The sequence below is a fragment of the Larimichthys crocea genome, chromosome III (assembly GCF_000972845.2).
Source record: "Larimichthys crocea isolate SSNF chromosome III, L_crocea_2.0, whole genome shotgun sequence".
NCBI classification, from domain to species: Eukaryota; Metazoa; Chordata; class Actinopteri; family Sciaenidae; genus Larimichthys; species Larimichthys crocea.
This window is the reverse complement of record NC_040013.1, coordinates 30,589,487-30,604,946: the sequence shown is the minus strand read 5'-3', so window position 1 is coordinate 30,604,946 and position 15,460 is coordinate 30,589,487. Positions and strand designations below refer to the sequence as shown.

Sequence of the window (15,460 nt, the reverse complement as noted above, 5' to 3'; positions counted from 1 at the left end):
GGCTCCAGCCCCACTGTGACCCTGATGAGGAGAAGCGGCTATAGATAATGGATGGATGAGTGAACATAATAAAAATATGACACATATACATATTCATTACAGCTTTAAGAAATGTGTGCCAAAAAACAAACATGGCTCCAGTTAATCTACCCATACTAACACACAGTAAAACAGTGAGATATGCATTTTAGTTTAATAGTTTAATACATTTGACAGTAATAATGGTCACACATATAAAAATAATTTACACAGCAATCAACATACAACTAGTCAAACATACCAACACACAGATATAAAGAAATTACATAAAAAATCAAATGTATAAAAAACATTACCAAGCTTTATATATTACTATTCAAGTGTAAAAAACATACGTATCTACTGACCATTTTAAGTGCAGAACAGTGCTGAAAATTGAAGGTGAAAGGTTTTTCTTCACAAGGCAATATTTGAATACATTTAACAACAGATGGTTTTATATTTTCTCTATCTTTTGTATTAAACTAATAGTGTTTGTAAAAGGACAATTTTTTTAGTGCAGTGTTGTGATAATTATAAGAAATATTCTGAAATATCAGAAAAGTGCTACTTTTCTTATTAAATACACGCTTCTCAAAAAACATACGTATGGTTGGAAATTGTTTATATAATGTATTAATGTCAGAAATATTTCCTGTTTTAAAGTTTTTATCCAGGACAAAAGCTTGAATGTAAGGTCCCCAATAATTTAGTGGAAGAAAACATGGAGTGTTGCAAAAAAAAACAAAATAAAACACTGCCAAGTTATTGGACATTTCTCTCTGCATGTGTCATTTATCAGTTGTCATGACAACCCTGGCCTTTCTTTTCTTATTGAATGGCCAAAATGGCACAACATTCAGCACAGCAAGGGTCTGAGAAATCTGTGCTTACCAAGGAAGACTAATAAACAGGAAGACAAAAGGCTGAAGACATTTCAACAACCACGTCAGTCTTTCTGAAGGACACACGGTCCTAAACTCACTTTCACAGTCCTCACTTTTAGTGGTTTCACTGTTCTGCGGTATTACATCAACAGACAGTATGGACATGTTTAACATAACGGGACTCTTTAACTTAACACACATTCTTAAGTATGTTGTGAATATGGACAATGCTTTAAATAAAGACCAGTATTTTGACAACAAGCGAGTTTTTGTCATCTGTTACACGTTTTCTTTAGTTTACTTGCGCCTAACTAGAATCTGCTACACACACTGCCGCCGCCAAGTGACCCATAGGTATTATGATCTATATAAAACTTATGAATAAAGTAAATTTTTTATCATCTGTCACTGTTTCTGGACACTTCTATGGAGTCCTCCAGTATTGACTCTGTGCTGGTATCCACAACAGACTGGCGCCTCCTTGTGGCAGAATCACAGACCTGCAGGTCAGGTGCAAAGATCTGTCTCAGCTCTCTGCGACACAAACGAACTGGTGTCATCTCTAAATTCTCCCCAGAGTGACCAGCCCCTCTTTCATGCCCACCGTGGGACTGTGTTTGTCTCTGGTTGTAGTCAGTCATTTCCGTCTTTTTACGTGTTTGGAGGTCAGAGGAAGAGGAGGGAAATAGGGTTTGGTGTCTCACATGAGAATTGTGTGTCTGCTCAGCGTGTATCTTTGTGTACGTTGTTGCAACATGTGTCCCTGTCTGTACCTCTTCAGTGTGTGCCTGGGGTTCATTTTCACTCGTGGGTATCTGCATACTGTGTGTCTGTCTGTTCTTCTGTGTGCGTGAAGGCTGATCAAAGGGGTCACTCAGACACTCTTTGAGTTTTTTTTTAAGCTGTCGGCTTGAGCTTTTGTAGAAAAACAGCTCTTTCTCCAGATGCTGCAGTCTGTCTTGGATAGCCTGCTGTGCTTCTCCTGAACCGCCCTCTATAAACACACAAGGTAAGACAAAAGTAAATAAAACAGACACATTTATGAATAAATTTCTTTACAAATATTGTGAGGAGAACAACATTTAGATCACATTTAGACTGTTTTGTTTTTCCAGGCTGACCTTTAAGCTTCTGCAGAAGCAGCTGGATGTTGTTCTGGTGATCCCGGTGCTGCTCGGTGAGCCTGCGATCTGCATCCAGGGCCAGGCGCTGCATGGCAACTTCCAGCTCCCTCAGCACCACCTCTTGCTCTCCAGCATGAAGCTCCAGCTCTTCGCAGCGCAAACGCAAATAGTGCTCTGCCTCACGAAGACAAACAACCTGCACGGGTTGATGAAGTTGTAAAGAGAGCCAGAGAAACATATTATTATGCAGCATAATTACAAAGATATTGGCTGAACCTTGTACCTTTGTTTACTCTCACACCTGCAGAAGAAAATGGAGGACAGAGCAAAACAGGTGGGAGGGAGTTAATTATGGTGTAATAGCACAACATGGTGCAAGCAAACCTCCTGGCAAGAAGTTGATGTAGTTTATAATGGTATTAAGACATATCAGCTGGAAAGATAGAGGACGCCGCAGGGAGCATTATGGGAGCAGACAGAGGGAGGAGGTTTAATTTAATTAGCATCACAGAAATAGTGCTGCTGCATGTGTGACTCACAGAAGCAACAAAAGGTAGAAGGGAAGGTAAACAACAGAGGAAGAGAGAACAAAGATCTCCAGCTGGGACAGAAATAGACAAAGAGCAAAACAAGTGAGGCAAACATTCAGGCAGTGGTGATGAAACTAAAATGGAGAGCGTGTAGGCTTTGTTACATATGCACATTTTATTGTACCTTGTTGAAATATTTGATGAGTAGCTCTGAAGCCTCAGGTGGTGAGAGCTCCTTCAGCTTTCTGATGACTTCATAGAGTTGGGCGGGTTCAGTGCTTTGTGACTGACGTGAATATGAGTCTGTGATTAATAACTTCTTCTGCTTGTCCTGGATGGAGCGGTTTTTAAACTCCAGAGCTGCATCCAGAGCTTCAATAGCTTCCTCCAGCTGGAGCAGGTAATGCTCGTCCTGCGTGAAGACACACACAAGTCAAATAGCACAAAAGAAACAAGATGCACACCGATGAACAATACAAAAAGGTCTAACTACAGCACAGCGTGAGTCACACACACATGCACCCTTTTTTCTGACCTCCACAGTGAGGACAGTGTTGTCCTTCAGCTGGGCGTCCATAGTGTCTCTCCTCTTTTTAAGTGCGTCTCTCTCCTTCTCCAGTTCCTCGATGGTGACTCCTCCAGTCTGCCTCACACTGCTGCTGCTCTGCAGCTGCTCCTCCAGAGTGTCCAAACGCACGGACACATTGAGCAGGTCCTGATTCAGAGCCTGAACGAAAGAACTTTCAGATTCCATCTTCAATAATACACATTGCACCTATTCATTAATGCCGGTATTACACAATATTTGCAACATCATAATAAAAACACCACAGGGACTCCGCCACATGTGTATGTTTACACATACGCAGGCTGACCTGACTGGCACGTAGCATTTTGATCTCCAGTTTGTTTTTCTGTTGCAGACAGGCCTCCCTGCGCAGGAGCACCTCCTCTCTTCTCCTCAGCTCCTCCTCCAGCTCCTTCAGCTCTGCTCTCTTCTGGAGCACCCGCTCCTCCTCGTCCTCCAGCCAACTACTGTCATGCAGCTACAAGTAGAAGAGAAGAGTGTGAGGAGGGAAAAAGAATTTTATATATATAGAATTATATTTTTTTAACAACAATGTTTTACCTCCTTTGACTGTTCCAGAGGATTGTGTCTGTACACAGTCAAATCTCCTGCCCTTTGCTCCTAGAAACAGAAACACAAATCATATTTACTCAAAGGAGTAAGTGATGATTGCTGCTGCTAACATTTTTGTAGTTTGGTATTTCCCAAAGAGTCGGACTCAACTCAAGTCAACACATCTGAGATGTTGTGTGGGTGATTTGTATCTTGGTCTTATCAATAGAAGTTACTTTTAACAACAAACCAAACAGAGCATAGATACACTTTTACACAAGACTAAAGTTTAATACACACATACAGCGTTTGATGTTACTGAGTTCATTTTTTAAATCTGTACAACTAACCTCAATTTGGTCAAGTTCTTTGTTGTTGTCACTGGTCTCTCTCTGCTGCCTCAGGCTGGTCTGCAGCTGTGCTCTCTGCAATCTCATGTGCTGCAGGCTGTGGTACACCTCCGCTTGGACCTGCTGGCTCTGCTTGGAAAGTCTTGCCAACACATTGGCTTCAACACTCTGCCTGCCATGTCTGTCCACTACTCTGGTCTCCTTGTCTGTCAGACAAAAACACATGTTCAGAGAGTCAAATGTTGGTCAAAGTTTAAAGCTTTGAAACTATTATGAGTCATGATTCACTGGTTGTTGCCTGGAGCTTCAGTACACATGTTCTTCTGCACACACCATCCACCATGTAACCAATCATGTTTGTTTTTTTTGCCTCTCAGGCCATAATTTTCTATTGACTTGTCACCGTATACCAACTTTACACATACCCTGGCTCCAGACATAAACATATTTTACTGGGGTAGCAGATTAGGCAAATCGAATTCAAAACACAGCGACTTTAGACAGAAAAAAAACAATTACCAGACTGAACTATTTTGTGTAAAAAAAAAAAAATAATAATCATGTGATGCCAGATTAACAGGTTGTCAAACTACAAACTAACAGACAGGAATACTTGAGTATATAATTATACAAACACACCAGTTTTGTCAAGCTCTTTAATGAGCTCCTCTTTCATGCGCATGTTGATTGACAGATCTCGGATCCTTCTCTGAGTAACACTGGCTCTGAGTCTCGCCATCCTCATCTGGCTTTGGCTGGCGTTGTTTTCTTTGGTCCCTGAGTAGAAATAGCAACCGACAATATGAAGAGAACTTGTTGGATATAAAATTACTCCCTGGAACGTCACTCATGAATGACAATCATGCTCCTATCAATACAGAAAGACAAAAGTATACCTGGATTTCTGTTAGATGTTTGGTCTAGTCCAGAGTTTTTCCCTTTCGGAGATGATTTCTTCTGCTGGCTGGTCCATGTTCGATTTAGAGAACGCCTGGAGTAACGTTAAAATATGTGAGTAGGCAAAGAATTTAAATAAATAATTTTTTTTAACTCTGCTGTAAGAGAACTAGAGTTTCTGAATTAAAGTGTGTGGTGTGTGTGAAGCTTAGTTTAAGTGTTTTTCCATGGTGCACGGCACACCTGCAGTACGCTCTGACATTAAAAAGGGAAAAACTGTTACACATGATCAGCATATGTTTTGACCTGGTATTATTAATGGCCAACAATCAGCTGCTCTAAACTGCTCTAAAAGCAGTGTGTTCCCTGCAATGTGTTGCATAAATTGGCAGGATGTGGGAAGTTAATTCTGACCTGTTTGACATGCACAAGGGTACAGATATTGCTACTGACATGCACTGCAATTAAATACAGGACTAAAATTAGGGACTGAAGATGGAACCATTATTATCATTATCAAAATTACAGCAATTTAAACAGTATTTTTGCTTTTTACGCATTGGGAAAAAAAAAGGTGAAAGTGAAAAGCATTCAGGGATTTGTGCAGTTGGTGAGACGTCCACATGGACAAAATGCAGTTTCCCCTGACCAAACAGTTGGAGTGTGTCAATGGATTGCTACTGACAAACCCACTGCTGTGCATCGCTTTTGTTTTCAAGAGAAACTACTTGCTGAAATTGCCTCTAATGCAGTGAATCACTTTTGGCTTGACAAAGAAAGAACCAGTAGGCTATTACACAAGCTCTCACCTAAATCCCGTTCTTTCCTCAAGGCTGTCTTCCTCCTCGTCTCCCTCCTTCTCTTGATCCCTGTCTTTACTCTCTGCCTGTTGCTTTATGAACGGACAGTACACTTCATCCTTTTCCTCGATCTCAGCCAGCAGGAGATGACCGCGCATCTTAAAGGCTGCCATCACTCTCTCCAGTGAATAGGCTGGAGGACTGGAGTGAATCTACAAACACGTGAGTTTGGACAGAAAGATGCACAGCCATGAACAGGGGTGTGCCTGCACATATGAATGCATTTAGCATTGTTTAGTACTTATGACAAAGTGCAGGTACAACTGATAAAAACACAAACAAATTGAACACACACACACATGCATAGAATAAAAAGGGGCCGCTACCTACCCTCCTGGGAGGCCCGTGTCCACAGCTGTGTCTCATCAGAGGGACACTGTGGGGTCTCTTGCCTGAGCTCCCAGAAGCTCCTGCTTCCTCTGTGGTCCTTGAGGTTGCACCCCTAGAGGTCATGAGGTTGCTGCGAAGGCGATTGATGAGGATCTGCTGGTCCACAAGTTGTTCAGTCTGAAAACATAACATACAAATGTGCACATAGACAAACATTTAAAGCGATAACGGGCAAAGCTTTATTAAACTCCAGGACACTTTCATTTGCGCATAACCAACAATACTGTCAGTGTTTCTTCTTCACACCTGTATACGACTATGTTCCTTTTCTTCCTTTAAGGCCTGAATGTGGGTTTTGCACTCTTGAAGAAGTGTCTCCAGTTCTTTTTGGACTTGTCTCAGCTCAGCATCCTTCTGCTCCGATAGTTGTTCCTCTATAGCGAGAGCTTCCTGAGAGATAGAAAGCCAAATAGATATATCTATTCTCTGTATTATTCTTCTGAATGTGATGGAACATGGAGATTTGGTGATAATTTTCCACATGTTATCATTACCTTGCATTTGTTGAGCTCTTCTCTGAGCTTTAATGTGGTAGCATGGTGGGGTTGGTCTCCAACTCCATTTGAACAGTCCTCATCATCAGCTTCATGTGAGTGATTGGCTGCTGTCAGTCTCTCCTGCCAATCCTGCAACCTCTGCCTGAAAGAATGACTTGGACTGGGGCAAGGGATGTCTGATAGCAGTGCTGCAGCTTCCTGTGCCAGGAGGCGGTACTGTGATATTTCTTTTTTGTTCACCTTCTTATCTGGATCAGACATTGTTGTCTGACTGGGCTGTTTGAAGCTATCCCCCTCTCCAAGACTTACACCTGCTTTCTCCCTTTCCATCGCCACCTCTCTCTCCTTCTCCTTTAATAACTCTCTTAGTGTCTGCACTTCATACTCAAGTTCACCCAGTCGGGCCTCACCAGGGTCCCAGGTTGTAGGGCATGATTTAACCTCTGTGTGAGTGGATATAGCCCCAGGACGGTTACGAATGTGACGGGCCTTGGATGCAAACTGCAGGACACTCAGAGTTTCAGCTACACTGTGATGTGACGGGCTTACGCATGCCACCATCAGTGTATGCGCGGTCCCTCCCAATGAATCACGAAGGAGACGGGTTATCTTGGCATCACGGTACGGTATGTGTGCAGTGTTGCAGCTGTTACCGCGGCGATTGCGACCGGGGTCAGACAGGGCCCGGATGACATTGCCCAGTGCGAGCAGGCCTGTGTTGATATGAACAGACTCTTTGAGCCGAATCCCCGTGTTTCCAGTTTTTCCAGCACGCTCCGAACCTGCTAGGTCAACCAGACAGAGTTTGGAAGAGCGGGCGGATTTTAAGGAGGAATTGTTGTTGTGGCAACACTGGATGAGCTGAAGGGTGAGAATGGCATGAGAGCGACTGGAGTGCTCATTCATTCCCGTGGTTCCAGTGTGGCGTACCGCGTTGCCCGTCTCTAGAACACTTAGCAGCTCCTCTGCTGAGTTGACAACCATCTCTTTGGCTCCCACCACCACTGAAAACACAAACAGAGACACTTTTTAATGAAACTCTTTGATGCCTGTGATGTCAACTGATTACATATTATCTCCGGTGGTGTCAACAGTGTTATCTCCTGAGTTTGAAGGCTAAAAATCAGAAAGCCTGTATTACAAAGTGGAGCATGGAGTTTAAAACATGCAGCCATTAATGAAGTGACACTGTTTAAAATGTAACACTAGAAACTTAAGGCACAATGCGTTGACCTCTGCTGTATCAACTCAATTTCCAAACTGTCTTTGTGGTTCTTTGTATTCTTACTTTCTGTGAAAGGAAAAACATATTGTTGAAGTGGGTTGATTGCAAACCTCCAACACTGGCTGGATGGCACAAAGTTGTTTTTTAATGATACTTATGGACGTATGGGTCCAAATGTACGAGTCATGTAAGATTTGTACAGTACTAGAATGGCAACCACTGTGATGAAGGGTTTGGCGGACTTACAGTCATGATCCGACACATTGTGTGAATAACTGACTTGCTGTGGGGTTACACGGACTACAACATTTATAATTGCGTGAGTGCTAAGTGAGCTGTACTGTTCAGAAATATATAAGCTGTAGATGCTGTCTCTAATTCTACCGTATAATTTCTTGTTTGTTTGTATCGAAGTGTTTATTTGTACTGCTTATAGTGAAGTACAAATTGTGATACTCATCGGGGGTAATTTATAAAAGGATATAACTGATTCGCTGGGTTACGCTGCATCACTGATGAAGAAAGGAGTACCTGTGAATGTAGGCAGTCACAAAGACTTTTAATCACCTGTGTTTCCTCTCTCATCCTCCCTGATATGAAGCTCTTTGTGAATGGTGTGCAGCTCCAACAGGTCCCGCAGTTCCTCCCTGTACAGCTCCATATACGAGACCCGCACCGTGACCTCCACACCATCACTGATCTTCCTCTTCTCCCCCAGCAACAAGAACACATCCTGGGCCACTCGGTCAATAAGTCCTCCCTCTTCGTCTGAGAGAGATTTTTTGGAAGGAAGAGACATAAAGTTATAAAGTTATAAAGCAAACATTGTCAAATCCCTTGTGCATCAATGTGGTAACACAGATTACTGGTCAGGAAAGCTTGAGATGGTCAGTGCAACTTACCCAGCTTGCCTCCTCCGAGTGTGTATGTCTTCCCTGACCCCGTCTGACCGTAGCAGAAGACGGTGGCATTGTAGCCGTCGATCAGGGACTCCACCAGGGGCTGCACGCAGGACTCGTACACCTCATCCTGGCTGGCTGTCGGTCCAAACGCGTGGTCGAAGTTAAAGAGTCGGTCTGAGCCGAGCATCACCTGTGCTGTGTCCGGCACCACCCGGACACACACCTGGTGGTTGTGGAGGACTTCTTTAGGGAGCAGGGGACGGATACGGACCGCCACCCGGACACACACCTCGCTCATGATGAAGAATCACTAGCGCAAACTTAACGGAGTTACTTTCATCCCTCACATGTGAGCTCTTAAACTAAATAAACACGAGCCAGTTGTCTCTATATCACCTAAATAAACCGTCTGAGCGTTGTTGTTGTCTCCATATGTTGTGTTGTTGACTTGGTCGCGTTTGTTGTCGGTACTCGGTTGCCCGGGAAACCGCCGCCGCGGTGCCCAGAGAACAGCCGAGGAGAGCGGCAGCAGATCAAGAGTCGTCACGGAGGACGGAGCGACTGGTACGTGAAGGCAACAGCGCCATCTGTAGATCATCTAGCGTTATAAAACAACAGATGTACTAATTGCACTAATACTTTGCCTTGAAATTTTTAAACTCAAACTTTATTTTGCTCTTTTTATAGTTTCTATATTTTTTCTTTCTCATTTTTCTTTCTCATTCTAGGGCTTTGTTTTTCTCTGTTATATATAATTATTTTATAAATGTGTATGTATTTGAATTTTTTGGGGGGCTGCAATGTTTGTTTGTTTTTTAATTTACAAAAATACATATATTGCATTGTATTGCCTCTAGCAGGATGCTCGATGCCCACACATAATTTGAGCCTTTACAATTAAACACTATTACAGATTAGAGAAATTTGATTGTCCAACCATTTAATATAGTAGTGAAAGTAGTCAAACATTATATCTTTTCAAAATAGTTTATTTTCACAGTTTAATCAGTGTCGTTTTCGAATTACAGCAGGCATGTGTCCATTGTATGTTCACATACAGTATATGATCTCTTACTCTCCATGACAGCGAGAAGGTTTTCAGAATATGTTCCACATGAACAGTAAATATTTCAATTGACTGTAAATGGCCAACAGTGTCTATTCACACAAACAAGCTAAGCACCTGTTGTTCCATTACAACAAGTGAGAAGCCCATTTGTACATATATCTGGCACAGAGACATGCTTGGCTTTATCCCAGGGAAAGGCACCGGTGCCAATGCACACTGAGAAGTGCAGCCTACTGTATGTAATGCTGCCAGCCACCTTGTCAGTAGTAAATACAGCGTGTGTGGTGTATAGGAATGTGGGCCATCTCTTTGTGGTGTTTCTTGGCATAAGGCCACAGGTAGAAGTCAATGATTGCAGAGTTGACGTTGCACGTCTGTCCGTCTCTCTCCTGCACCAGCTTGAAAAGGCGATCTTTGATCAGCTCCACAGACCAAATTGAACAACCTCGGATCTCGACCTCTCTTCTGTCCCCTGAACTCAGCAGCTCTCCTGAGACAAATAGATAAAACGCACAGTGCACACACAGCTTGATTATATCTTGCAATTTTCAAATGTTTCATTTCTTTACAACCAGAAAAACACACGCACACTCTGTCTCACCGTTTTTCAGTGCCTGCATCAGTGCATCAGAGTATCGTAGTGCTCCGAGGTAGACGAGAGCCTGAGGGACCCTGTAGTCTGCAAACATGGTGAGCCAGTCCATGTCGATGATGTCTCCCTCTCCTCTGGCCTCCATGACCCCCCAGAAATCTGCCACAAGGATCTGAGCCCGCTTATAGAACGAGATTCTCTTCCCCTGAAACACACAAGGGGGCATCTCCGCTCTGTGCTGTTTGATCGTCTGTTTATTTGTCCATAAGCCATTGTTACTTATTACTAGACAGATTATTGCAAGAAAATATAATGGCAATACTGCATGTGCAAAGATTATAATTTGCTCCTTCACTGACTGTATAATATGAAGACTGCGTTAGAAATCTTGCGACATTGTCTCTGGCCAGAAGATGGAACTCTCACATCACAATTTATCTATCAAGTTCTCCAAATAAATACATTTATAAGATAACCTACATCAATGCTTTCAAATCTATATTTTTATAAGACGGTGATTTGTGTCTACAAAATTACAGTACAGTGCACTCATTGTACATACCATAAATTCTGTAACATTAATAAAATAAAGATGTCAAAAGCTATTTTTTCCCCAATTGTTGTGGAAGTTATAATTTCATGTTTTGGTAAATGGACATCTAGTCAGGATTATTTTAGTACTTGAGATGTAGTAAATGTTTTAATCATTCTATGTCTGAAACCAAAACAACTCTTCTTTTTTGACAAAATAAATAAATTAAACCATTCATTTGACAAGAGGTAAAAATATAACATTTCAAGGATGCTTTGAAAAAAAAATTCTTTGGCAAACATGAAATATTCCACAGTCCTCTATAACTCTAACCTCGTATGTGGCTTCGTCCCTGTAGGAAGGGATCTTCTCCACGATGAGTTCCACCATCTTCCGGGCGTCGTTCCCAGCTTGGCTGATAAAACTCCGGAAGCTTCCGCCGTGTTCCAGCAGTATGCGGCCGCCTTCAGTCAGCACCTTGTTAGAAAGATTCAATGTGTGATATGTTTAAATTTAACTTTTATAATGAGTAGGCGGTTAAGAGCTGCATATGTCCAATTTCCACTTATCATAAAGGGAATACAGTTCAGCTAATAATGTAGACATAAAAATTATATGAGCTTTAAAACTGATTTTTCTCTTTGGTAAGAAAAAAAAGAATAAAATGTAATTAGTCAAGGAATTGAAAAAAAATATATAGCAAGGTCACAGTAGTTGTACCTTCTTTGTTCACAAACTATAGATAAGAGATAAGATGATGCATTCTGTGTTTCACAAATGCTATGAAGGCTGTGTAGATTCAGCTTTTCATTCAAAGTAAAGTTTTAAACAGAAAGTTCAAAACACAACGCACAAATGCATCAGTCGTGATAGAAATGTAAAATCCATAAAGCAACTTGTGCGTTTGTACCACAGATAAGGAACATTAACATGAGAATGTTAGGACCTGGTGGCGCTCCTGAAGCATGGGCATGGGTGTTTCATTGTCTGATCGTAGGACGTGTGCCAACTCCTCCACACTAATTTTAGAGAAGTACTTAGGATCAGTGATGGGTACACCTGTGGAAGAAGTATTCGGATCTTTTACTTTAAAGGAAGTAAAAGTAAAAATACTATAGTCTACATTCTTCTTAAAATCTGTCAGATAAATATAGTGGAGCATAATGTATTCATGCATAAAATGGAAATTAAAATGGATTAATTAATTACAAGTACCACAAATTTGAACTTAAGTACAGTACTTGAGTATATATATTTAGTTACATTCCACCACCACCTGTGGAGTGAGGAGAAGAGAAACAGCTCAAAGAATTTATTGTAGACGACAGGAACTACTGCAGAGAAAAGCAGAAACTCAAGGTTACTTCTGAAGCTGTATGTAGTGTGCTATAATAACAGCAATATAACTCCACGGTAGCCATTTCTCTCAAGAGGCTCAAAAGACATAATTTTTTATTTTATCTCATGCTGTCAACTCCTGAGATTCACACTCTGGCACAATGCTACCTGTGCTTTTCTGAGAGAATCTCTTGTAATTATAAAGGCCACCGCGACCACACACTGAGAGCACTATTCCATATGAGACATAATTGATTCATATCCGGAGTCATTCATGCTAATTATGAGTGATTCAGAGGTGCATGCAGAGCTACAAGCAATTTCCCAGCAGTCCGAGTTCAAGTAAAGGGCGCATACACAATAATTGGTAATGGCAGTGCACAACAAAAGTGCACAGAAAACAGGAAGAAGAAGAGACATCAAAAATGGCTTGAATATACGACTTTTCTTCCAGAGATGAAGTTACTAACATAAAGGTGTTTTAATACTGTCTGTTTGTTTTGCATCTGTTTTAATTGACTTGTTCTGCGTTTGTGCTGCCGCCTGTTTTGGCCAGGACAGCCTTGAAAAAGATTTTTTTTTCTTTTTTTATCTCACCTTGCATCACCTCATTTCACCCAAGAAAGGAGCTCAATTGTATTCAAGTAAAATCAATGTAAGATTAAACAAAACATTATTTTTAATCTAATTAACATGATGTTGTGACAGCCCTTTAACCCAATAAACTAAAATGATGTCAACACATTATTTAATTGCTCCTATACGGGCTCTCACCTTCCTCCATGGCCCTGGTAATGGCAGCGCACAGCGTCATGTAACCTGTGTACGTCGTCCCTTTATAGGTCACCTCACACTGTTGTATTTCTGTCTCAGGCCAAAAGGAGAAATTCATAGTGTCGACCACAAATACCCAGTTCAAGGCCTGCAATGTTGAATAACAAATTATCAAGAGAGCAGGAAAAGAGATGAGGGGTCTAACAAAATGCTTCAATTGAGCAGTGAGCAAGCAGGTAATTACTAATGTTTCACATTTTGTGGAGATATTTTTCAATGTTCCACCATCGGACATAGATAATGGTCAAGGTAAAAAAAACAGACATTCAATTCACCGGCTGCCGTCTTGAATAATTAATTTTCTGATAGCCAAGTAAACATCTTAGCCAGTAATAATTAACTTTTAATCTGTAAAAAGAAATACTCCTTTACACTTAAAAGTCATGATTCCTAATTTACTAAAGTAAAAATACACAATACCAACAAAATGTACCAAAACTATCAAAAGTAAAAGTCTATACAGAATGCTTCCTTTCAACATGGAACTGATTTTAGATACCTATAATTATAGTACTGCATCATATCACATAATCATATAAATTTAATTTAAAAAAGCATGTAGAAATTCAGACTACAGTAGACAACAACCGATCTTAATCCATCTGTCCATATTATTATCATGTTGAAGATATGATATATATTTTGGGCCCTCCTGTAATTCAATCACATATCTTACTGGAATCTATGAGGTGCCTTTTCATAAGCTGTTGCATAGAATCACCTGTCACTCATCATTATTTCTGTTTCCACTGAACACAATTTCCTATGTACCACGTGATTCACTTCTCATGTATATTTATAAAAAAAAGTATATTTCTCTGGGTGGCCCCAGCTGTTGATGCACTCCCCTGGTCAGACGTGGGCGCTGGAGCCAATGGATTTTCCTTCTTCCAGCCACTGGCGGTCAGATCGTCACTGTGCCGGAGGTTGTAGAGCATCTCTGCCACATTCTGCACTCCTTCCTCCTCTACAAACACATCCCGACTCTGCTCTGCTATGAACTGCCCAGACTCACGAGGGAACATAGGGGAGCCCATGATGAGAAGCTTGACACCTGATGGGACACATGAGCATATGTATAAATATGAATATACTCCCCAGTAGTCCTTAGATGAATCCAAGGAGATTCATGTTGTAATTAGACACATTACAGACCTCAGCGGAGCTTCTAAAAGCGTACATTGGTGGGTGCAGGGTGCACATGTGAATGTCATTGCCCTTTACATGCTGAAACACCAATATCCTGCATACATCGCTGGGGAAGTGCCATTTTAAAGATTGTCTCCCTGCTTTATGAGATAAGTCACAATCAAAACACATAATGAAGATGAGAGAGATGAGAGATAACCAACCTAACTCATGTAGGTACTGTATATCTAGATGTACAGTCAGCCTGCACACAGAAGCATTCGACCAGCCCTGTTACTAAAACCTCTAAAAGCAGGCTCATCTTTTCCACCCATCTGAAGTGTCCAATGCTGTGTATTAATGATCAGACTCATAATAGGACACTGTGACGCACAAACATGAAATTCATTTTTTTCACTGCTCTTTCTGTGGTGAGTCACATGATTTACTTCCCACTCTGAAATAATATGTTCAAAAAAAAAACACGAAAACAGCAAAGAGCTGTATTGTCAGGGAGTAGACCAGGTTTGTGACGTCATTACGTTTAATTGAAAACCTACACGAGCAAAGTGCAGGTAGAGTGGTGCACTGACAGGTTAGCCACAGCTAACACGGACACTACTGAGCTTTCACACCGTGAATCAACAATGCAAATATAAATATGATACAAAAATATATATAAATTGACAATAATAATACTATATTCGTCTATTATATACCTAACTTACCCGGATTAATGCAGGGAAAGTCTACTACAAACTCGTGGTGTGTTGTTTCCTTCTACTACCTGGTTTCCAGCTTTTGACCAATCAGATTCTCCGTTGTGTACTCGTCACAGGTCGGTAAACCAATCAGGAGCGGGAACACAAAGTCCGTTCTGTTATGAGTATGCAAAAATAATGACCGACCGTGTATTATTAAAATATTAATATTTAAATTATTAAAAATGACACTGTATATGTTCTGGGCTATGATTTTAGAGGTGTGGGCCATGAAATGCATCTATTTACTACCCAATGTTTAACACCTACCAGGGAAGTGAACATGGTTGGCAGGTTTTATATAATATATAAGGATTAAATGATTATAACGACATATTGGCAAAAACTTTGATAATCCATTGGTTTGAGTAATGATTACAGCTTTTTTTGCCTTATAGTATTTTTA

General features: G+C 41.1%; 2 protein-coding genes across 3 annotated transcripts; both read right to left on the bottom strand.

Moving 5' to 3' along the window:
• Positions 1 to 208: 208 nt before the first annotated feature.
• LOC104920337 (kinesin-like protein KIF27) lies at positions 209 to 9,330 on the bottom strand. The gene is made up of 15 exons (XM_019259876.2): positions 8,801 to 9,330; positions 8,466 to 8,666; positions 6,671 to 7,677; positions 6,423 to 6,566; positions 6,117 to 6,293; positions 5,736 to 5,938; positions 4,926 to 5,020; positions 4,669 to 4,806; positions 4,030 to 4,235; positions 3,689 to 3,748; positions 3,435 to 3,605; positions 3,095 to 3,286; positions 2,744 to 2,971; positions 2,027 to 2,225; positions 209 to 1,899 (listed from the first exon to the last, which is right to left on the bottom strand). Exons 1-15 carry the CDS (start codon positions 9,096 to 9,098, stop codon positions 1,304 to 1,306), a joined length of 3,915 nt encoding a protein of 1,304 aa, XP_019115421.2. The 5' UTR covers positions 9,099 to 9,330; the 3' UTR covers positions 209 to 1,303.
• A 462-nt stretch (positions 9,331 to 9,792) lies between these two features.
• On the bottom strand, positions 9,793 to 15,150 carry qng1 (Q-nucleotide N-glycosylase 1). 2 transcript variants are annotated; one of them, XM_019259902.2, is made up of 7 exons: positions 15,022 to 15,150; positions 14,014 to 14,219; positions 13,106 to 13,253; positions 11,940 to 12,052; positions 11,327 to 11,470; positions 10,471 to 10,666; positions 9,793 to 10,359 (listed from the first exon to the last, which is right to left on the bottom strand). In XM_019259902.2, exons 2-7 carry the CDS (start codon positions 14,200 to 14,202, stop codon positions 10,130 to 10,132), a joined length of 1,020 nt encoding a protein of 339 aa, XP_019115447.2. In that variant the 5' UTR covers positions 14,203 to 14,219; positions 15,022 to 15,150; the 3' UTR covers positions 9,793 to 10,129. The 2 variants fall into 2 exon arrangements, with proteins under 2 accessions (XP_019115447.2, XP_027134266.1); XM_027278465.1 differs by lacking the exon at positions 15,022 to 15,150 and adding an exon at positions 14,321 to 14,427.
• Positions 15,151 to 15,460: the final 310 nt, after the last annotated feature.